Genomic DNA, 24,074 nt, shown 5'->3' with positions numbered 1-24,074 from the left:
TTTTTAGGTAGTTTTCAAGGGGTTATTTTATCGACTTCTTTCAAAATTTGGCGAACCTATTCCAATTCGTATACCAATTAATTGCTATACTTTACGGTTTATGTTGCAGATAGAGAAAATACTGAAATTTTCAGCTTTTTTCCTACACAATTTTCCAAAAGCTTATTGAACATTTTTGTCGTATTTTTGTCGCATAATGTCATAACAGCGAAAACGCTGTTTGTTTACATTTGTGATTTAAGCCCTAATGAAAGATCTATGTCGAATACCTAACCTCAACCGCTTTTTGCAGTGCATTTTTTTTTGTTTTCCTCACGAAATAATTCGGCACCGTTTCTTTTTTAACGGGAGTAGAAAGGCCAATAGAAACAAGGAGTCAAGATTGGTATAACGAGTGCATTACTGCCCTGCATAAGCAGTTTTCCTTATGTTACTTGATAAGTGTTTCGGTGTTATTCACCTTTCTATTATACCGCTCAAAAAGAAATGGCGCCGAATTATTTCGTGAGGAAAACAAAAAAATTACACTGCAAAAACCGGTCGAGGTTAGGTATTTCGTGAAGAAAACAAACCAAACTCTTTTAGTTTAACTTTGCATCTGTGGTTGTAATTGAGCTATCAGAAATCTTAATTGTGCTGGGATACTAAGCAGTTAACTGTACAACATGTCATACAAGAATGTTGTTTATGTTTCTAATATTAGCATTCACAAAGAGATGAGAAAATTGAGTGCTATAAAAAATCGGGTGAGTAAAATTAGACTGAGCGGATAAACACGATGTCGTTTTCGATTGAGAACCTAGACACTAACCCAAGTTAGTTGCTTCAAACAAACGTTTTTAATGGAAGTGAGGGGTTCTCGCAAAACAGCGGTGGTGTGAGCGAACCCGAAATATATTTCAGGTTAGAACCCAATTCGGTTTTCAGTTCAGTGGCGCATAATTTAGGTTCGAAACTGGCTTCAAACAAACGGTTTGACAACAGTTAGGTCCGAAACTGAGTTAGTTTCTGCCTCAAGCAAAAACGACATAACAATCTCCAGCATATGTAATGTTGTATACCTGGGGCATTGATAGTACTGTGCCGATGCGGCATAGATTTCTACCAGCCTCCTGCTAGGCAGCCATTTTGTCCTAGCCAACATCTGCCTTTGTTAAAATCAAAACAACCCAATGCTATTGCACGGGCGACGTGGGCCTAGATGCAGCTAGGCCCATCATATGTTGACTACTGTCAAAGTCCGTATATCTCCATAGCGAATGACAGGAGTGGATGACCCTCCTGATTTCTACCGATGAGGTACAGATTTGTGACGAAAATAATATCACGGTAAATCTGGACTAACCATTTTAACACTGTTTTACACATTTTTGAGAATACCATTTATACGTCAAAAAGTGATTAGATTTTAATTCTGATCAAAGAGTATGTTTTACGCATTTTCGAGTATGTTAACGAACAATGAAAAATGCGTAAAAAGTGTATCTCACAGAGTAAAGAAAATTTACGCTTCGACGAGAGGCCATGTTCAAATCAGAGTTCGCGTTACAAACAACAATTCTTTTTACTTCCGCGATTATTTTTTTGAAAACGGACAGAAAAAATACGGACGAATAGCTAAAACAGGGCATGTTCAGGAGCGTTTTATTTTGTATAGGAGTTTCAAAGTAGAACTGGAACTGAAACATTCACATCCCCAGCAGAGCGTTTTGTTTTATAATTTCGAACAGTTTTGTTTCAAAATTTAAAACTGTTATACGACTCCGTTCTATTTGTTGCTGATTTTAAAACACGTTTAGAACTGTGTTTTAAATACATGCAAAGTTTTCAGCACAGACATTCAGACCCGATAGACTGGGGAAAAATAAATTTGCAGTAACGCTGAAGTCATGGTGAGATATGAATTTTAAACTGAATAGAACAAACTGCTGCTGGGAACAGCAAGTTCTGGATTTAAAATTTTCAGTTTTATATTATAGAACTGTCAAAATTATGAAACTAGAAATGAAACACTCCTGAACATGCTCTTAGGGCATGTTCAGGAGCGTTTTATTTTGTACAGGAGTTTCAAAGTAGAACTGGAACTGAAACATTCACATCTCCAGCAGAGCGTTTTGTTTTATAATTTCGAACAGTTTTGTTTCAAAATTTAAAACTGTTATGCGACTCCGTTCTATTTGTTGCTGATTTTAAAACACGTTTAGAACTGTGTTTTAAATACATGCAAAGCTTTCAGCACAGACACTTAGACCCGATGGACTGGGGAAAATAAATTTGAATGCAGTAACGCTGAAGGAATGGCGAGACATGAATTTTAAACTGAATAGAACATTCACTACAACTGCTGCTGGGGACAGCAAGTTCTAGTTTTAAAATTTTCAGTTTTATATACTAGAACTCAAAGTTATGAATCTAGAAATCAAACACTCATGAACATGCTCTTAGGGCGGTTTTATTTTGTATAGGAGTTTCAAAATAGAACTGGAACTGAAACATTCATATCTCCAGCAGAGCGTTTTGTTTTATAATTTCGAACAGTTTTGTTTCAAAATTTAAAACTGTTATACGACTCCGTTCTATTTGTTGCTGATTTTAAAACACGTTTAGAACTGTGTTTTAAATACATGCAAAACTTTCAGCACAGACACTTAGACCCGATGGACTGGGGAAAAATAAATTTGAATGCAGTAACGCTGAAGGAATGGCGAGACATGAATTTTAAACTGAATAGAACATCCACTACAACTGCTGCTGGGGACAGCAAGTTCTAGTTTTAAAATTTTCAGTTTTATATACTAGAACTGTCAATTATGAATCTAGAAATAAAACACTCCTGAACATGCTCTTAGGGCATGTTCAGGAGGGTTTTATTTTGTATAGGAGTTTCAAAATAGAACTGGAACTGAAACATTCATATACCCAGCAGAGCGTTTTGTTTTATAATTTCGAACAGTTTTGTTTTAAAATTTAAAACTTATGCAACGGCGTTCTATTTGTTGCTGATTTTAAAACACCTTTAGAGCATGTTCAGGAGAGTTTCAGTTTTAGATTTATAATTTTGACAGTTCTATAATATAAAACTGGAAATTCTGTCCCCAGCAGCAGTTTTAGCGGGTGTTCTATTCAGTTTAAAATTCATGTCTCGTCATGCCTTCAGCGTTACTGCATTCAAATTTATTTTTCCCCAGTCTATCTGTTCTAAGTGTCCCTGCTAACTTTACATGTATTTAAAACACAGTTCTAAACGTGTTTTAAAATCAGCAACAAATAGAACGGCGTCGTATAACAGTTTTAAATTTTGAAACAAAACTACGAAATAATAAAACAAAACGCTCTGCTGGGGATGTGAATGTTTCAGTTCCAGTTCTACTTTGAAACTCCTATATAAAATAAAACGCTCCTGAACATGCCCTTAGAACTGTGTCTCAAATACATGGAGAGTACGCAGCACAGACACTTAGACCCGATAGACCGGGGAAAAATAAATTTGAATACAGCAACGCTAAAGGCATCGCGAGACATAAATTTTAAACCGAATGGAACACCCGCGAAAACTGCTGCTGGGGACAAAGTTCTAGGTTTAAAATTTTCAGTTTTATATCATAGAACTATCAAAATTATCTAGAAATGAAACACTCCTGAACATGCCCTTAGAAGGGTAAATATTCGAGAAACTGACAGGTGATCAAAGAATTTTCTTATTTGCCACAATAAATTTAATAAATACTCACTGCCCTGTGACCGGTTGTAAGTCTTGCATATTAGGATATGTGAATGACTCGACAATGCATATTTAAAAAATCTCAAAATGATTACACTAGCTCCACCTTTTGTTCACGGTCCCAAACACTCATTTACTGGTACCCTTCAGGTTCGGGAGCAATTTTTCACTAGTGGTCTATCCCCCGTATGCTTGTTCATATGACAGTGGCGCCATAATTTCAAATGTGGCCACAGTCCCAACTACAAATATATTTAAAATGACCGTTAAAGCGGGCGAAGCTTTGTTTTTAAGTGTTATGTCTATTAGTCTGTGATATAAGCTAGAACAAACTTTCCCGAAAAACCTGTGTAAACATTTAAATGAAAATACGTTGAAAAAGTGTGAATCACCATTGTATCCAAGTTTGTATACAAGTCCCGTATAGCGATTGCAGGCCGATCGAAGCGCCAACCAGTGGCAAGTTGCTACTTGCTGTTGTCATTTCAAGCAACAGTTTAATTTCTTACACAAGTTGAAAACTTTACCTGTATGTCAGTTCTCAGTGGTGTAAGGTACCAGCTTCAATTATAAAGCTGCTAGAATTAATTGAAGTGCTATGTTATAAAGCTAAAAAACAGCTCTCAACTCTCAATAAATCCATTTTGGATGAATAAAAATTTTGATTTTTTTTCACTTTTCGAAAATAAATTGAAATTCAAATGTTGTGCAGTATTTACACATTATTGACTTCTTCCAAAGCTTAAAAATATGTATTTTTTACTTTTTCAAGAAAGTAAACATTTTACTTTGCAGGTATAAGTATAATTTACCCATTTTATACTATGGTGAAAGAGTCAAAACTATGCTTTTTTACTTTTTTTGTGTTGAGTAGGAAGTATGCAGATTCTGACGTATATTCAGTTTACACAAAAGAGAGTAAAAACAATATACTCATTCAATGGGTATTTCCAGTTTCCCACCAAAATGCGTACATCATAGTTATAATAAAGTGTTGTGGTTACCGTGTAGATATAAAACAAAGACACGAATTGTTGCTGTTTGTATTGCCTGTGCTTTTCCAAAGGAGACGCGACGATTATTTTTCGTCGTAGCCAGATTCGTAGCGCAATAGCCGAATATGGCGCAGATACAGTCCATTTCAAGAAAATGAAAAGAATGGTCCTGTTCGCAATGATAGGCCATTGCCAGTTCGCGATGACATTTACTTTTTTTAGCTTTTGCACGTCCCGTCCCAGGATACACCATAACTCAAAATCTACTGGACCAATCGGTTTAAATTCTTTCCCAGTTCTTCAAATCGTCCCCAGGTAACGAGGGAAACGCTTTTTTTTGGATTTTTCGTAGCACAGGCTAAAAATCCAATATTGGCTAAAAAAATCGGATAACATGTAATTGTAAAAAAAATAATAACTTTGGTAATAATGTGAAGACGAACTAGGGTTGCCACCTCTCCGAACTTGACCCGGAGACTCCGGTTTTCGGGAGCAATCTCCGGGCCTCCGGGTGTTATATCAATTTCTCCGGGTTCGCTGGGAAGAAGCATAATTTCATTTTTTTTTAATTAACTGACCATTACAAAATATTTAAAAAGTAAGTTAACTATTACTCTGGCGCAGATTTATTTTGCCCGACTAACCTTTGGTTTCAGGATGGCGAAGATGAGTTCACCAAATATTACTGATTACTTTCACAAAGCAATGAAAACGAAAAACAAATCACATTTACTACAAATTAAAGAAAGTAATATTTCGCTATATGTTACAATTAAAATGTTGCATCCCACTAAGTAGCTCAAAAACGCGTAAAAAGTTATTTTGCTGCAATTTTACCAAATTATTTCACTGTTACTGGACCAAGGTATGGCAGATTTGTTCTAATCCAACTGACTAGGTCAACATCAAACAAGTTCTTCCGGTTTTGTGGCTACTCCTGTAGCGACTCTTAACTGTTACCCAGTAATCAGCCGGAAATAATGCACTGGAATTTTGGCTGGTTCCAGTTCGTACGCGGGCTCCAGTGACACAACCGATTCTAACTGGTACCAGCCAGAATTCCGGTTCATTTCCGGCTGAGCTTAACTGGCTGGCTAGGGAGGTGAGTTTTGCCCCTTTGTTGCGACCTCTGGTGATGAATATCCGACACCACATAGTGCTTCCCACGTTATGCCGCAGCCCTGCCTCCATTGCTCTCCTTTTATTGTTAATTGTGGAGGAGAGCAATGCTCGTTCGACTTATTCTCCACAGCGAGAATAGTTGGTGCTTTTGTATTCTTGGTACTTGGTCGGGGAAGTGAAATACTACGCCAGATTAAACCGATAAAACCGTTCTCAAACGTGAAAAGTTTACAGTTTTACTTTAACGCAGTAATAAAAAACGATTAAAGTACTTTAAAATGCCTAGCAATTGCTTTGATTCCAATTTTTGTTCCACTAAAAATCCACCACCCCCGGTCAATTGAAATCTCCGGGTCACAGCCTCTCCAGAGGTAACAACCCTACCTGTATTATATAATATCACCACTTTTCTTATATTGATAGCATCACAATGATTGTGTTTAACCTTTTGGCAGAGCGAAATCGTAGATGAGTTGATTAAATGCTATGGATTGTTTGATCATTGCCGGATAGTTGAATCTAACAAGTGCTCTCTAGAAGACTTGCTATTATTTCACAGTGCAGATTATATTCAATGTCTGAAACGATACAACGACATAGAGAATACCGATGATGTGACTGACGAATTGCAGGAGTTCGGCATCGGTAAGTTCTCAATAATTTATTTGCATGTCACTTTTTTACGCAACCACCATCGTTCTGCTTTTATCAATAGCATACGATTGTCCTCTGATCGAGAATATTTACGAGTTTGTTTCAACGATAGCGGGGAGCACAATTGCAGCGGTGAATGCAATATTGGATGGAGCATTAATTTCAATTAATTGGCATGGAGGTTGGCATCACGCTCAGAGGCAAGTATTAATATGCTTAATTTTCGTTATTTTACTCTAAATTCGCATAGAAGGTTTATTTTATAGTACTGATAATGGACCGAAATTTTTAAACGGTATCTTCTCGAAAGAACGTATTCAAACCACAAAACATTCGAACAAATTCTATCCAATCCGTTCAAAATGATCCCCTTCTAAACTACATTCACCAAAGAAGCACGTGTGGGTGTATTGATTATTCAACCACGCGAATAGCTAATAATGCAACCCGAAGTTTTGCAGCTTAAAAAAATTCACTTCCAATGCTTTAATTTCCGCACACAAAAAATACTACTCTGACAACTATTCAAGACCTTTCAGAAAATACCCATATTCTTTGGGTTATAGATTTTTGCTATAGCAGAAGCTGCCATCTTCAAAATGGCATCAAACATCGGCCTCTTGCACATACTCGTCACAGACAAACAGACGTAACAGCTCGAAGAAAATTTAAAAAAAATCATCGCCCACGGTATACTAGCGACATCTGTTGAACACATTGCACAAAATGTGATTCTGGCAACCATGGGACAATTTTTTTTTCACCCGAAGTACTGGCAACAATGCCCACACCGATTGTCAACTGCAAGATAGTACCCAGTTAAACTCATTCCGGAACCGGTTCGGATTTCTGAATGGAGTCAGTATGGATTCCAAATCAAATGCAACAACCGATTCCGACTCAGAATCTGTTGTCGCATTTGATTTGGAATCCATACTGACTCCATTCAGGACTCCGAATCAAATTCCGAAAGGTTTGACCGGGTAGATGAAAGGTAGGGGCATTGTTGCAGTTGCTAAATTTGAAGAGCGAAATAAAATCGCCTGTCACGTACTTCAATTTTCCATGGCATAATTATTGCAATTGACAAATTTAAAAAATGCAGAGCTACGACTGCATTTTTAAAATCCAACATAACCATTTATTGTTAAGCGGACCCTACACGAGACAGAAATATTGTCAATAAATATATTGACAAGACTGCTTCAATCCATCAATCCCATTTAAATTCAACAGAATCAATATTTTCAAGATGACTTTACACCATCAATATATTGATCAATATATGCTTTATTGTCAATATTTCTGCTCGTGTAGGGTCTGCTTTAGGGAAATTAAGCAACGCCAAAATTGTTTTTCTTTTCGTGTGAAGAAATCAATCAATTTTTGTCGTCAATTGGTCGTATGATTGATTTTTGTCTCTATTTACTCTTCTTTGTGGTCGCTCTTTTGGAATCCCGGAGACATCAGGTACTCTTAATTTTATTTAGTCTATTTTTAAAGAGTCGGCTGTGCTATCGAGGTCATCGTTGGATCGAGATCACGGAGACACAACCCCTAAAATTTCCTTGCCAATATCAGGATCAATTCGCATCAACGATTTCATTTTAACGTTTTCCGTAAGTGAAAACTCATCATGTAGGCTATGGGAGAATTTAATTTTATAAAATTCTAAACGGTTCGCCACGATAATTCTGCATACGAGTACATGGCACTACTTTCCCTTTCAACAAAATCTTTGCTTCTGTCTTGAGTGCAAAGTATGTTCGATGTGTTGGTTTTCTACGGAACTATATACTTACGCAATCTAAATATGTAGTGATTATCATTCATAATAATCCCACGACTTGATAGTTTACCTCCTGTTGGGTTGCGACGGATCATTAAAGATATCTAGATTGAATATGGTCTAAGCGTATCTTCAATTTTCGTAACTCCTGCACCCCGCCAAAGTTGAATTTCTCCGTAAGTCTCTGGGGACCAACAAATTCGAATCCATTGCATACACCCGGTTAGATTTGTTATACCGAACCAGTTAAATTGGCAAGATCCTAAAATGTATCTGCTCACCGATCAGCATCGTACAGGAAACTACGAAATGATTTTGAACAATTCTTACCTTGAACACTTCGACAGGAATGTATTTCACATTTCTGGACCATTTTGTTTGTTTTGGTTTGCATAAAATGAAAATGGCGGTTATGTTTTCGGGCAAGATGGTACAGGATGTCACATTGTTCCAGCTATACGTACTGTTGCCATATTTCTTCGATAAAATCGATAAAACAAATGGATATGAAGAAGAAAAACATAAACAAATAACGTAGTGGGCAAAGGTTTTGATTCGGTTCAGTCAAAATTATTTTTATCGCTAGTTTCGAGATTAAAAATTGTCCCTAAGTGCTCGAATCGGAAGATTCATGGTGAAGTTCGGCCTTTTCTCTCCTTCCATCGTGCGCCAGGATGGAATCAGGATGCTCGTTCCGATCTTTATGTTAACTTATTTTATGGGTCGTGGAAGCCTTGCTCAATTTGACATGTATAAAACTAATACACTCAAAAGTGACGAATGTTCCCACCTTTCTTTCCCTTCATCTTAGTTTTCGGGTGCTTGTGGTAACGAACAAAGGCGTTGTTTATGTTATATAAAGGCACGCATAGAGTGAAGCCAAATCTACCTATCGAACAGTCAGATGGCTACCTATCGTGCAAAATAAACAAACATTCTTTCGGAGAACATGCAAGAAAAGTATTAGTATTGAGAGAAATAATATCATGGCGATATATTTCAATCGCCGAAACAAGACACTGTATTCAGTTTATTATACTTTTTTGTAACAATGTAAAATAAATTACATGAAATAGTATTATGAATAAAGTGCTATAAGCCACGAAACAGTAGATTTTCAATTCACTCTACTGTTTAACTCGGGTGAAGTCACTCAAAGTTACAGCAAAAACTGTGGGTGCCAGGAACAAAGAAGAGGACATCATTTTAGGCAGTGTTACGCATTTCTCTGTACGGGACTCTATAATACCACAGACTCTAGTAACGAAGTGATACATTATGGCTGTGTCAAAATGGCTTCACAAGCGCCACGCTCGGTGAGATGGCGCATTTTACATAATTTAAATCGACCGTTTTTTCTGTGGGCGATGAAAATTCTCGTGTTACGTCTGTTTGTCTGTGTACTCGTCAAGACCATTCCAAAAATACCCATATTGTTAAAGTGTGGGGCTTCAAGGTACACATTTTCCAGTTCTCTAAAAATCTCCAAATCCTTCCGCACTCAAAATAACTATTTTTCAGAAAATCGATTTTAGTCTACCTTGTAACTGTTATCACTCTCTTTGGATGTTATATCGATTGAGAATATTTAGAACATGTTTTGTGATGTTTTTGATAACACATACTACATGGAGCAGTGGCAGGGCTCAAAGAAACGCTCAAATCAACTAAATTCTTATCGTTACAGTTGTAAACGAGAAAATCCATCCTACGACAATTGCTTTTTCCCTTGTTCGGTACTAATTCATCATGTCGGAAGTAGTGCGCATTATAGCGCATCACTGTACCACAGAGAACAGGCATCCATGATCGAACAAAAATATTTAAAAAACGTGTGTAAACATTTGAATTAATATACTAAAACACTAGCGCCGCCACACCAACCTATCCCAACTATCCGTCAAATCGATTCCGGAACCGGTTCGAAATCCTGGATGGATTCAGCATGGAATCTAGCTCAAAGAAAACAACCGATTCCGACTCAATCGGTTGACGCATTTGAGCTGAAATTCATGCTGGAAGTCCGAATCGGTTCCGGACTAGTTTGACTGGGTAGAGGAATAACCGCTGTCAATTCTGTCGCACTCAGCCACAACAAACATGACGACAGTAGCGCACCTGGTTTAGATATCCAAACTACTTTCGAAACCGTTAGAGATTTTACACAAGTTGAATGCTGAAGATGGACGTCTGTTCTCTGTGATTGTACGTATAACGCGCACTACTTTCTACGTGATTCCTTTAATTATAACAGTGGTTTTCAACCGGGGGTGAATTCACCCCCAGGGGGTGAAATTACACTATAGACTTTTCTACGGCTCATGTACGTACACGTCACATGACACAAATACTACATCACTAGCTAGTAGAAAATAATAAACAAAGACGACAAAAGCAACTGGGATTGTTTTCAACCAGCAAACCACATTAGTGTTCGTGAGACCAGACAAAAACTCAACTGTAGAGGGTGAATTATGCGGGATAAATTGAAACTTATCCTAACAAATTTTGTATTTGTATAAGGGCATGTTCAGGAGCGTTTTATTTTGTATAGAAGTTTCAAAGTAAAACTGAAACATTCACATCCCCAGCAGAGCGTTTTGTTTTATAATTTCGAACAGTTTTGTTTTAAAATTTAAAACTGTTATACGACGCCGTTCTATTTGTTGCTGATTTTAAAACACGTTTAGAACTGTGTTTTAAATACATGCAAAGTTTTCAGCACAGACACTTAGACCCGATAGACTGGGAAAATAAATTTGAATGCAGTAACGTTAAGGGCATGGCGGGAAATGAATTTTAAACTGAATAGAACACCCGCTAAAATAACTGCTGGGGACAGCAAGTTCTAGTTTTAAAATTTTTAGTTTTATTTTATAGAACTGTCAAAATTATGAATCTACAACTGAAACACTCCTGAACATGCCCTAATGTTTCAGAGCGTCAAGAATTGAGATGCTTACTGAGAGTGCTAAGTATAACGTCTATCGTACACTAAAGGATCAGCATGCAGAAAGGCAAAAGGGACTTGATACCACTATGAGGGTTGCTTTTGGTCGAACTTTAGAAGAAAACTAGATCGGGTTGAAGGTTCAAATCCAAATGACCTGCTCGTGCATTCTGCAGTATTATTATAATCCATCCCACTGAGACGTCCAAAAAAATGTTTCAAAATCGTTCAACACGGGTCTTCAGAAAGGGGTGCATCATTAGGATCAATATTCGGAAAGGGTTACATGGAACGAAAAAGGTTGAAAACCGCTGATTTATAACAAGAGAAAACACCACAGTCTATAGAGAACAGTTGCGCAAAGAGTGAAGTCCAAAAAAGCCTACCTATCGAGCACAATTGGAATCCATCTCTGATACCTCTGCAGCAAAGTTGGATTCTAATTGTGCTCGATAGGTAGACTTTTTTCGGCTTCACTTTCTGCGCGCTCTTTGCGCACCTTTATACTTTAGAAAACACGATTGTCGCTGGTTGGATTTTCCAGTTTTCAACTGCAACCAAAATATATGTTGATTTTACCTCCAAATCCACGGAATGTTGCTAAATCATAAAATGATGAGAAAATCATGTGATTTTACCATTAGTGAATTGCCGTAAATATTAAAACACTGAATAAAGTTACATCGATTTTTGTTCTTGCAGTAGATAACTGAATGAAATGAATGATTTTTTTTTTCTAGGATAAAAAATAAAAACTTTAGGCCAACAGATAAAAAATATTTAGAAGCAATAATAGTTTGAATTGATTTTGATATATTGCTTGCTTAATTATAACTGTAATTACAATTACCACCATAATAAAAACAAATCTAAATTTTACATATTTTTGACAGGGATAGTGCTGCAGGATTTTGCTACGTGAATGACGTAGTAATAGCAGTACAACAGCTACGAACTAAATTTCAAAAGGTGCTATATTTGGATTTGGATGTACATCATGGTAATATACTCTCGTTCTGCTTATTAATTATTATTTACTAGGAGTTAGGTTATTCCCAGTAAAAAAGGGCAATTTGCTGGCAAACGGAGGGCTATTTGCCAACTCGGATGCGCTACTTGCCCTTTAATTTGCCAGCAAATTGGGAGCAAATAGCCCACGGAACGCGCCATTTAATTCCCCAATATGAAAATTATAAATAATACTTATTTTCGGATTAATTATCTACTCATATAAACTTGCCATCCTACTAGGTAATCAGGTCAGGGATCTTGTTCTACATGCATACACGCAGGAAAATGGATTTTATATTCAACAAAAGTTGGGTCAAACTCAATATACACTTTTGTTATCTGAGGGCTAGTAAACATTTTTGTTGATTTCAACCCGGAATATTTGTTGATTCTACAACCGTGAAGGTTATCACCAAAACTTAGCATGTTTGCTGTTTTAACAATCATGTTGGTTAAAAGAGATTTTAACTACTACAGGTCGCATGTCGCTGTTAACACTGAAAATTTATCATCTCGCTCTTTCATATGCTAGACCCATTAGTTTGACACATATTGCCCCAGGTATACACATGTCAAAGTAATGGGATACAACATGCTAGAGCGAGACCCCATGTTTCAGACCGTGAATACATGGAGACAGTAGCGCTTTGCTCCCTCTAGTAGTTATAATCTCTTTTGTTGGTTGGATCAACAATATTTTTGTCGAATCAACTATCAATTTTGTTGAACTGATTATGTAGCCTAACCAACAATTAAATAATTGAAAGGTTGAATTCAACAATAAATTTTGTTGATGCAACTCAGCAAAATTTCTGTGCGTGTATACTTACACACGATTCCATAATTAGGCAATCCGTTAGACGTTTGTTTGACAATTCAGCAGTGGGTTCTGTCAACAAGTCTACTCCTGCGAACAGAAAAACTCGTCCGACAAACAACTTTGTTAGTCCGATTCGTTTGATGTTGGATCGAATCAACGAAATGATCGGACGTCGCACCCCTCGGAGTTGTTAGCAGAGTGTAGTTGTGTGAGAAAACCGGGTAGGGTCTTCACCACACTTCAACGAACCTGTAAAAGGGTTTTCTTTCATAAATCATAAATAATACCGCAACCCAGAAACAGTTCAAATAATATGCCTTTCGCATTCTTTATTTGACCATTCTTTAGTATCGGTATGATCGACTCAAAGTACCTTCGAGTTTAGAGTTACATTACATTGTATGAGTCGCCTATGTCTTTATTCTACTCCCTAGTTCGACAGCGATGGATACTCATCACTTTACTACCTTCCCTACTCAGAGCGTCGGCATCGTCCGAACTAATGGCTAAAGCTTTCTCTCTCGCAATATTGCTCTCTTGTGGTATCCCGAGTGTACAGGTGTACAGAATAAACATAGTAATGATGAATTGATATTACATACCGAAAATTGATTTTCCAACACTTCCTCTCAATTTATCATTCCTAAACTGCTAACTAATTTGCAAAATCGAGTTTTATATAATGGTTTAGTAAACAAATCTGCAATCTGATCTTCACTTTTAATGTATTCCAGTATCATTTTCTTCTCTTTAATCAGATTTCTCATATACATATATTTAATATCGATGTGTTTGCTTCTTTGATGTTCTCTTGGCTCTCCTGCTATTCTAATACAGGGTATGTTGTCCTCGTATATAGTGAACGGGACAAATTGTATCCCAACTTCACGCAATATACCCGACATCCATACACCTTCTTTAGAAGCATAGCAAAGCGAAACCAACTCAGCCTCTGTAGACGAAAGTGTCACGAGCTGTTGCCTCTTGCTGCTCCAGGACACGATGTTTCCGTACACCGTAAAAGCATATCCCGAATTAGACCGACGTTCCTCAACGTCATTCGCGAAGTCAGCATCCGCATAACCCTTAAGTGGCACGTCGTCTTTATCTTGATGATATAGCAAACGAAAAGATATCGTCCCTTTAAGGTATCGAAGAATCCTCTTCAACCCAATCCAGTGTTCCTCACTTGGACAGCTCTGAAATTGACTCAAAATATTTACAGCAATTGTTATATCAGGTCTAGACATCAGGGATAAATACTGCAAACAACCCAGAAGTTCCTTATACGGTTCATTAGTTAAGTTTCCTGATTTCACCCATTTACAATTTGCATCCATAGGGGTGGCAACTGGTTTACAATCTGTCATTCCAAATCTGTTCAATATTTTGGCAATGTAAGTCGATTGAAATAATTCTAATGATCCCTTTTCAATATTTCGTGTACATTCCAGCCCTAAGAAAGTTTTCAACTGTCCCAAATCCTTCATTTTAAATATTTTAGAAAGATTGTTTTTAATCCAATGGACATTCTCGGTATTACATCCAAAAATAAGAATATCGTCAACGTATAATACAATGAATAACCCTTTTTCAAAACAAGCATACAGGCAAGTATCACTGTTCAGCTGTTTGAAACCCAACTTAGAAATAGTTTCAGTGAAATGATGATTCCAACTTCTACCCGCTTGTTTTAAACCATACAAACTCTTGTTTAGTTTGCAAATTCTTGTATTTTCATTCTTGGTTCGAGGTAAATTCATAAATATTTCTTCTTCCAAATTCCCATATAGGAAGGCAGTTTTTACGTCCATTTGATGAATTAACCACTTTTTCTTCACAGCAATTGCCAGCATAGTCCTAACCGTGGTCATTTTCGCAACTGGCGCAAAGGTTTCCGAATAATCTAACCCTGGCCTCTGTGAGCAACCTTTGGCAACAAGTCGAGCTTTGTACCGTGGTAAACCACCTTCATTTTTGATGCCGAACACCCACATGGAATTGATAGTTTTTCTTCCCTTAGGAAGCCCACTAACCAATGTCCACGTGTTGTTATCATCCAAAGCCATAAGCTCTTCATTCATTGCTTGTTCCCACTTGTGCCAATCGTCGCGTTGCATTAATTCATCAATTCGTTGTGGTACCTCTTCAGAATTATGAGACATAACAAAACTAGTTTCAAAATTATTCAGCCATGCTGGGGTTCTCGTGTTTCTTTGACTTCGGCGTCTCTCATCAATAGCTATATCTTCGAGGTCATTAGAAACATTCTCGGTGTCCACAAATTCATCTTCACTATCAGAAGCATTAGCTGATTCAATCTGAGGGTCTATTAATTCTTGTTCATTTTCTATTTCGCATTCTGTTAAAATTTCTTTCTCGTGAAATTCAACTTGCTTGCGTTCCTCGTCAATAAAACTTCGGAAATAGAAATTATTTTCATCGAATTTTACGTCTCGTGAAATTATTATTTTCCCTTCGTCTTCGTCCCATAGTCTATATCCATTTGGTGCGTACCCAACCATAGTAAGAACTTTACTTCGTTTGTCTAATTTCGTCCGATGTTCTTTATTAACGTGTGCATAAGCTAAACAACCAAATACTTTGAGCTTACTTACATCGGGCTTACTTCCAAACCACATTTCATACGGTGTTTTCAACACCTTCAACGCACTTGTTGGACTACGATTTAGTGTATAGCATGAAGCATATAATGCTTCCCCCCACAAACTCATTGGTGCATTACTTTCATGTAAAATGGTTCTTACTTTTTCCATTAGGCTTCGGTTCATTCTCTCGCTTACCCCATTTTGTTGAGGTGTATACGGAGCGGTAGGTATCATTTGTATTCCTCTTCCTCGACAGAAGGCCAAAAATTCTTTACCATAATACTCGCCTCCGTTATCAGACCTCAGTTTAGAAATACGAAGAGAGAAATGAGAATTAGCAATAGCCTCAAATTCTTTAAATTTTTCAAGAACTTCACTTTTTTGACTCAACAAGTAGACCATGACAAAATGTGTGAAATCATCTGTGAAAGTAACAAAATACCTGTAACCATCATGTGTCACTTCAGGCAATTTACCACAAACATCGGAATGAACTAGTTCTAATGGCCTTGATGATCGTATTCTTGGATCAATGTAAAATTTTTCTCGCGTTTGTTTCCCAAAAATGCATGAATTGCATCCAAACGGGCTCGCAATCATGGAAGATGGTACTAGATTCAACCTCTCAACCATATTGTCTCTTACCAGTCTGGATAAACTTTGCATTCCCAAGTGTCCAAAACGAGCATGCCATAATTCAGTTTCATTCAATCCTTTACCTGTTAATGCTTTACCAATATTTTGAACTAAAAACAGTTCCAAAATATAGAGACCATTTACCTTTTTACCTGTGATAATAACATGACCTGTCTCATCAAGTATTTCCACCATATCATTCCTGAAAACAACTGATTTTCCAGTAGATTCAATACGAGAAACTGATAGGAGATTTGAGCTTAATTCCGGAATGAAAAGCACGTCGTAAATATCAACCTTACGCATTTTATTGGTCCTCAAACAACAGTTTCCCTGTCTCTTACCAATGATACCGGTACCAGTTTTAGCGGTATCAATTTTTAGTTCCTGGCAGTCCCACATCTCGTTGAACGCTCTTATGTCTTTAAACATATGTTGAGTAGCGCCGGAATCCATCACCACTGGAATAAACGTTGTCGATTGAACGGGAAATTTTCGTGAGTCCATACAGAAAACTCGAGAGTCCTGCACAAAATCGTCGTTCAGCCTTTTTAATGGCACTCGTACCATGAAGCTACCATTCTGACGTGTGACTAACGCTACATCCCGATGCTTTCCATCCGCGTGCATCTCTACCTGAGGCTTATCCTGCTGCTTTTTATTCCTCCACTGTCGACAAAAACGTTGTTTGTGGCCTGGCTTACCACAATGGAAGCAAACAAGTTGTTTCTTCTGTGGTTTTTGCGTTGGCTGCTTGCCGTTCCCAACCATCGCCACTTGTCGATCGAAATTTTGTCCGCTCGCACCAGAATTCTCCGCGTCCAGAAAAATGCGTCTTATCTGATCAAGCGACATCTTCTCTATGTCGTCCTTTCTCACAACCGACAACGCTCCGAGAATATGTTGATATCTCTCCGGTATGGCAACCAGTAGTGTATTTAACTGCTCAATACTGGTAACAGTTTCTCCCATACACTCAAGTTGTCGAACAATCTCTTCGTGAGAAGCAAAAAGCTCTTTGAGAGATTTAAATCTCTGCGTCTTGAGCGTGTACAATCTTGTTCGCAGCCCAAGCATGGCTACCGCACCTTGCTTCTGGTAAACTTGATCCAACCGAGTCATGATTTCTCTTGCATATTTACAATGCAGCACATGCCCCATCGGTTCATCATCTAGTGCCAGCCAAAGCTCATTAACAGCAGCGTCGTCATCTTTCAGACGTTTTGCCAGTTTCTCTTTCCTTTCAGCTTCCTGTTCGGCTGAAGCCCCTACTGCCGCTTCAAAATATTCTTCTTCCTCGGGAGTTTTCTCGAGGGCATGCAACAAACCTTCATGCTTGAAGTGTTGCTCCATCCTCTTTCGCCAAAGAGGGAAAGATTTTTCGTCTCCTTTGAATACCGGAACGATTGCTCTTTTCAATCGGTTGTCCATAATTGAAGATATGTCAATACCTGGAAACCTTACAAATGTTAGAAATTAAATAATTTCCCCTTCTTTCAACATAGAGCACTAGCTGTGTAGACAATATTCGGAGCTTTGCCCCACAGACAAAACAGATCTCTGTCTGAGCAAATGCAACGAAAAGTCACTCCACAAAAAGCCTCTGAACCCAACAAAAATAATCGAGAATAATTGTTCCGCAGAAAGGGTGGTCTCCGCCTGAACAATTCTCAATTCTTCCAAAGCAATTATCTGTTAGGACAATTTACTCTGGGCCCATAACCTGTTAGCAGAGTGTAGTTGTGTGAGAAAACCGGGTAGGGTCTTCACCACACTTCAACGAACCTGTAAAAGGGTTTTCTTTCATAAATCATAAATAATACCGCAACCCAGAAACAGTTCAAATAATATGCCTTTCGCATTCTTTATTTGACCATTCTTTAGTATCGGTATGATCGACTCAAAGTACCTTCGAGTTTAGAGTTACATTACATTGTATGAGTCGCCTATGTCTTTATTCTACTCCCTAGTTCGACAGCGATGGATACTCATCACTTTACTACCTTCCCTACTCAGAGCGTCGGCATCGTCCGAACTAATGGCTAAAGCTTTCTCTCTCGCAATATTGCTCTCTTGTGGTATCCCGAGTGTACAGGTGTACAGAATAAACATAGTAATGATGAATTGATATTACATACCGAAAATTGATTTTCCAACAGGAGTAACGTCAGAATAAGTAAACAAGAAATAATCAGCTGATCAGAAACGTCTCATGGATTGCCTAATTTCCCACATTCGTTGGCTATATGAAGTGCACTAGACAAACAAAATACAAGCGAAAACACGCGAGTTGTTTAAAAAATATGGGTAGGTAATGTCAGAGACATTACCGAAGTGAAGTAGAGTACACTTTGGCTGTTAATTCGAATGCTGCAATTTTTGTTATCTTCTTCATTAAAATCAGCTGTTTCGAAATTTGTTATGATGCATTGCGTCTCGTTGTTGTGATGCATTTTACCCCCACACAGGTGCTTTTTGCCCTGCCCATTTTTCAAAGAGCAATTTATAATGATTTTGAAAAATTGAATATGTTTCATGTTTCTGAATATTTTGCAAAGCGATTGTGATTGTAAGTTATGATTATATTTTCTTAGTGGTGTGTTTTACTCCATCTACCCCTACATACGCTTGCATTACATTCACATAAATCACTTGCGATGCGTTTGTGCAAATTTCAAACGTACACCCGAGACACATGTGTGGCTAAATTCAAATGTTAAGTTTGTTCCAAAGTTTCAAGTGGGTATTTACCAACCCGATTATTTTCAAGTAGTACCTTACCCACCGGCCCTGATTATTGAATATTGCATTACACATGGGATCAAAATGCATTGGTCCAGCTGAATATTTTTGGAAACAGGCCGCTTTAAAATATAGCATGTACACATAAAGTTAATAAAGGACCAAATTGTATAACAAATTATTTTTGGACTTACTGTAAGTTGAACTCAGTGTACAGTTAAGAGCCAGTAGAAGGGCATTTGTGCGTGGAATGTCAGCATTAGAGAGTTAGGGCGAATGCCCTATACATAATATGTTCAAACCTTCACCAAGCAGATTTTTTAGTGTGGAGTTTTCGCAATAACCCTGCAATTGCCACGTATGATAATAACCGCCAACGAATGTAGTGCCAGGACATTACTTTTAATGGAGCATTTCATTAGTTGAATTGTTGTCAGAAAATGAGGGTTTTGCAAGAATTGAAATAACAGCTTTTTTTAATTCTATTGGAGAAGTCAAAAATTGTCGTTTTAAGTAATTTCGTTCCAATTTTAAACATATCGCTCTAAAAAAACTACCGGGGAAAAATTTCACAGTAAGATCCAAGGGACTTTTAATTTCACGGCAAAAGAATCTCACGAAACGAGTCGGGTTCTGGTGAATTGAAGGAACTAACTTTAACCAGAAATTGCTACTTCAATCGTGGACAAAGTTGCATTTGCGAAAGTATTTGACCATTCTCTATACTAACTTTTTGGGAGCCCGGTTTGCGCCATTGTCGTGATCTGCCGTATCACCCTCAAAATTATTTTCTCTAGCCATCGGGTTTCTTCAAGAAACTTATTAAACCAATTTGTTCAGTTTGTCAACAGTTTTTTCGGCATTTAATTAGCAAGGGACTGGAAGGTGAAGTATATTTTTCAATATTTAGAGCCATAGTACTCAAGGGAGAGCAAGGTGTTGAAGGGAGAAAGTTTAGAAAAGCGTGGAAGGATCATATATGCAAGCTTAGAGCTCAGCGGCGACTTAACTTTTTGTCTGCTACCGTAGGAGTCAGGGTCTTTTAGCATTAGAAATGCGAATCACCTGAGTCTACGGCATGTCCGGACAAGCGTAAAGTAACTTGTTACTTCATGCTGTCGGAACCGACAAAAAGTTAAGTCACGGTGAACTTCCACACTAAGCATTTGCGACGTATATCACAGACGCTGAGACAGTCACAATAGTCGATAAAATAAAATCACTCAGGCAGGCAATTGGTGAGGGAACAAACAAAACTGGCTCATTCAATGAGTTTGAACGTCGCAAATGCTTAGTGTGGAAGTTCACCGTGACTTAACTTTTTGTCGGTTCCGACAGCATGAAGTAACAAGTTACTTTACGCTTGTCCGGACATGCCGTAGACTCAGGTGATTCGCATTTCTAATGCCAAAAGACCCTGACTCCTACGGTAGCAGACAAAAAGTTAAGTCGCCGGTGAGCTCTAAGCTTGCATATATGATCCTTCCACGCTTTTCTAAACTTTCTCCCTTCAACACCTTGCTCTCCCTTGAGTACTATGGCTCTAAATATTGAAAAATATACTTCACCTTCCAGTCCCTTGCTAATTAAATGCCGAAAAAACTGTTGACAAATTGACTCAATAGGTCGTTAACAAAAATGGTTAACAAAAAAAAATGGTAAAAATACAATTTGTTCAGCTTTCGAGAGAAACCTCCACTCGTCTTGAAGCACGTTTTAAGACTGAAGTTTATTCAAATTTATTTTTGTATAATCTGTCGGATCCAGCTATGTCTTCTTCATTTGTAAACTCAAGTGCTCATTTTACATCTTGAATATTTCGAGTGTACTGTACTCCGCTATCACTTCTGATGGCAACCTTGGGACCTTGTCTTGTTAAAACCGTGAACCTTTCTTTGGAGCATACTGGATCTACCTTGGTTTGTTTAGGGACTGCCATAATAACTTTTTCCCCTGCTATCAGATGGTTTAGCTCCTCGATGATTGTCTTCATAGGTTTTGCTTATTAATTTGGACAATGCATCCCTGTCTCATATCTGCCCAATTACTCCGATGACTTAGCTTTCCATAAACTAGGGAAAGTACCTTCATACTTCCAACCATCCAAGAGCTCGAAGGGCGTAATGCAAAGTCGGGAGTGCGGTTTCAGTGTGTTGTGGACATGTACATACATAATTCGGTGCAATACTTCTTTCCAGTGCAGACCATCCTCTTTTGCTCCTGCGATCGCTTTTAAAATCCCCTGATGCTGACGTTCTACCGCTCCAATCGATTGAGCACTCAATGGTAACGATTTCCTTACCTTCACACCTTTATTTTGTCAATAATCAATAAATTATTTCCCTTGGAAGGGTGGTCCATTGTCACTCTGAAGAATAAGGGGAAGTCCCCAAGTGTAAAATATTTTTGCGAAGTTCATGTTTGTATTTTTCGCATCTGTCGATTTCATTTCTGCTACAGCTAGCGTGATACTAGCAAAACATGCGCAATAGGTTAAATTATTGTGATATAACACCATGTGCAAATTAAAATCAAAACTTCATCCAAAAGAATTTTGTTTTGCGAGTTTTATCACCAAACATGGGTTCAATCTCCTTTGAATACTTGACACACAAGGCTTCTATTAAGATTGTACTATATTTAACAAATATTGCCTTGATTCGGCTGTTAATTTAACCCATAGTTTTGTACCGAAGAACCAGTAGCGCATTGGCTTGTTCCGAACAGTACAACGCATCAGAATACATATAGAGTTCTTCGCGAGCCATCATTCTGCGAAGATAAAATTGAAGTCATCTTCGCCAATATTTGTAGGCGATCATCGCTATGGTGAAGAATGGTTTGCTGAAGATTTATTCGTCATTCACTTCCTAGCTTCCTCGTGCAGTTCATTCGGTCGCTCGATGAGTAGCAAGGCACGAGTGTATGGATAAGGCATTCGGATGAACACGGATTGGCAGTCGGCTTCATTCGTGGGTGAATATCAACAGCAAGTTGAATATAACAGCGAAAAACGATGTGGGACGAATGCAGATGATTCATATTCACCGTGCTTCGTCGCGATGAAGATTCTGAAGCAACATTGTCTTTGGGACCACTGTGCTATGGCTCAAATTTTCATAACTTTTCTTATTTAGTAATCGCTAGCTAATCAAATGTCATTAAAAAATTAAAAACTCTGTGTAAGCACAAAGTTTTCAAAAATATGCGTTTCCTACCCAAGTTACCCCTAAAGTTATAGACCCTTTTCTAAAATAAGAATTTTCATTATTTTCAGGTGACGGCGTAGAAAGCGCCTTCTCCTTCAGCAAATATGTGATGACAGTTTCGTTCCACCTGCACGAGCCTGGGTATTTCCCTGGAACAGGAAACATATCCGAAATAGGTTTTGGCAGTGGCAAAGGTTACACAATTAATGCGCCATATGCGCGAAACATTTCAGGCGAACTGTTTGTGACCTATTTTGAACAAATAGCGTCAGCTGTATTCGATGCATTTCAGCCTAACGTTTGCATTGTTCAGTGTGGAGGTGACATTATTGCTGGAGACCGCTTAGGTGGAGCAAATGTACTGCCAAAGGATTGCAAAAGCTGTATCAAGAAGATAATAGACTGGCGAATACCAACCTTATTACTGGGCGGCGGTAAAATCGATATGAATATTGCGCTTAATTCGTTGAATTAAGAGCCTCTAATTTCAGGTGGTTACAACATTAACACTGCAAAATATTGGACTGAATTAACTGCGTGTATTTTGGACGTAGAAATTGCAAGGGATATTCCCGATAATAAGTATTTTCTGCATTACGGACCAGATTTCGTTCTCGACGTATACCCAACCAATTCAGAAGATAGAAACACTTCTCAGGATCTAACAACTAATGTGTTTATTATAAAAGGTAAAAAAATTATATCCTATTTTATCTACAATGACTTTTATAATCCATTTGCAGATAACCTTAAACGATACGTGATGAGCTCATCTTCAATAAAATGATTACTTAAAAATCGCAAATAAAATATTTTTGGAATTATCTCACAGCTCTTGTTTTGCATCAGCCTTGGATCCGTCAAACATTTCATACAAACATTTATGATCTTTTCCTTTCAGCACCTGATCCTCACAAAGATATTTGATAAGGGGGATTTCCGCTTGTTTATTGAAATACCACTTTTCAATAACGTTTTCAAAATTCTCTAGCATAGTTTCACATTGAGTTTTCATTTGAGTTATTTCAGCCGACGGTTTATCCCAAAGCTCATACGGAATGCCGAGATCTACTTTCACACCTTTATCCACCAGTCCATGTAACGTTTGAAAAGTTTGAGACATTCCTTTCGCAAATCTGGTGCTATCCTTGCGTTCTTTGTGAATATTGTATTCTAAAATGCGGTCACAGACGTATTCCATTGATTCCAAAAGACGAAGTTCACTCTTTCGATACTCCGTCCGCTTTTTTGGCTTCACGTCGTCTACCGAGTACCTGTAATTACACATGTGACAATGAATTATGTTTTAATGGAGAAATCTTGCATGATACCCCAACTCAATTACATCGTGCGATCGTCCTGTTTCCGAAAGACGAGTCTCCAATTCTGTGGCTAAAATTTTACACGCTTCACATTGGCTCGCGTATTTTACACCTTCGTTTTCCTCGGGACCACATATGACAAATCCAACATATAACATGAACAACACAAACTCCCGCATGTTAAACAATTCAGGATCAATATATTCAAAATTTAAAAAAATATTTTGATTAATAAATTGACATAACTAAATTATTTGCCGCAGCTGGACGCAGAGATGCCAGATTTGATGATTTGTCTTTGAAGATTTTGAAGACATTTGAAATGTTCTGAAGACGTGTTTTTCATTTCGAAGATAAATTTTTTCGGATGCCTGACTGATTTCTGTTAGAATTCTGGCTCAAAACCAATAACCAATTCAGAATCCTGGCCGTTGAAGACAAATGAAGACATTTTTTGATGAAATGTGAAGACATTTGAAAAATATACACGGAGA

At 37.8% G+C, this 24,074-nt stretch overlaps 2 protein-coding genes across 2 annotated transcripts; one reads left to right on the top strand and one right to left on the bottom strand.

Moving 5' to 3' along the window:
• Positions 1-343: 343 nt before the first annotated feature.
• Positions 344-23,089, top strand: LOC131694241 (histone deacetylase 8-like). The gene is made up of 7 exons (XM_058982787.1): positions 344-746; positions 6,294-6,483; positions 6,554-6,692; positions 12,125-12,231; positions 22,327-22,692; positions 22,750-22,947; positions 23,002-23,089. The coding sequence occupies exons 1-7, from the start codon at positions 666-668 to the stop codon at positions 23,043-23,045; spliced, it is 1,125 nt and encodes a 374-aa protein (XP_058838770.1). The 5' UTR covers positions 344-665; the 3' UTR covers positions 23,046-23,089.
• On the bottom strand, positions 22,916-23,950 carry LOC131694242 (protein canopy homolog 4). The gene is made up of 2 exons (XM_058982788.1): positions 23,590-23,950; positions 22,916-23,532 (listed from the first exon to the last, which is right to left on the bottom strand). The coding sequence occupies exons 1-2, from the start codon at positions 23,757-23,759 to the stop codon at positions 23,085-23,087; spliced, it is 618 nt and encodes a 205-aa protein (XP_058838771.1). The 5' UTR covers positions 23,760-23,950; the 3' UTR covers positions 22,916-23,084.
• Positions 23,951-24,074: the final 124 nt, after the last annotated feature.

This window comes from Topomyia yanbarensis, chromosome 3, assembly GCF_030247195.1.
Source record: "Topomyia yanbarensis strain Yona2022 chromosome 3, ASM3024719v1, whole genome shotgun sequence".
Classification (NCBI taxonomy): Eukaryota; Metazoa; Arthropoda; class Insecta; order Diptera; family Culicidae; genus Topomyia; species Topomyia yanbarensis.
This window is presented reverse-complemented; position numbering and strand designations above follow the sequence as displayed.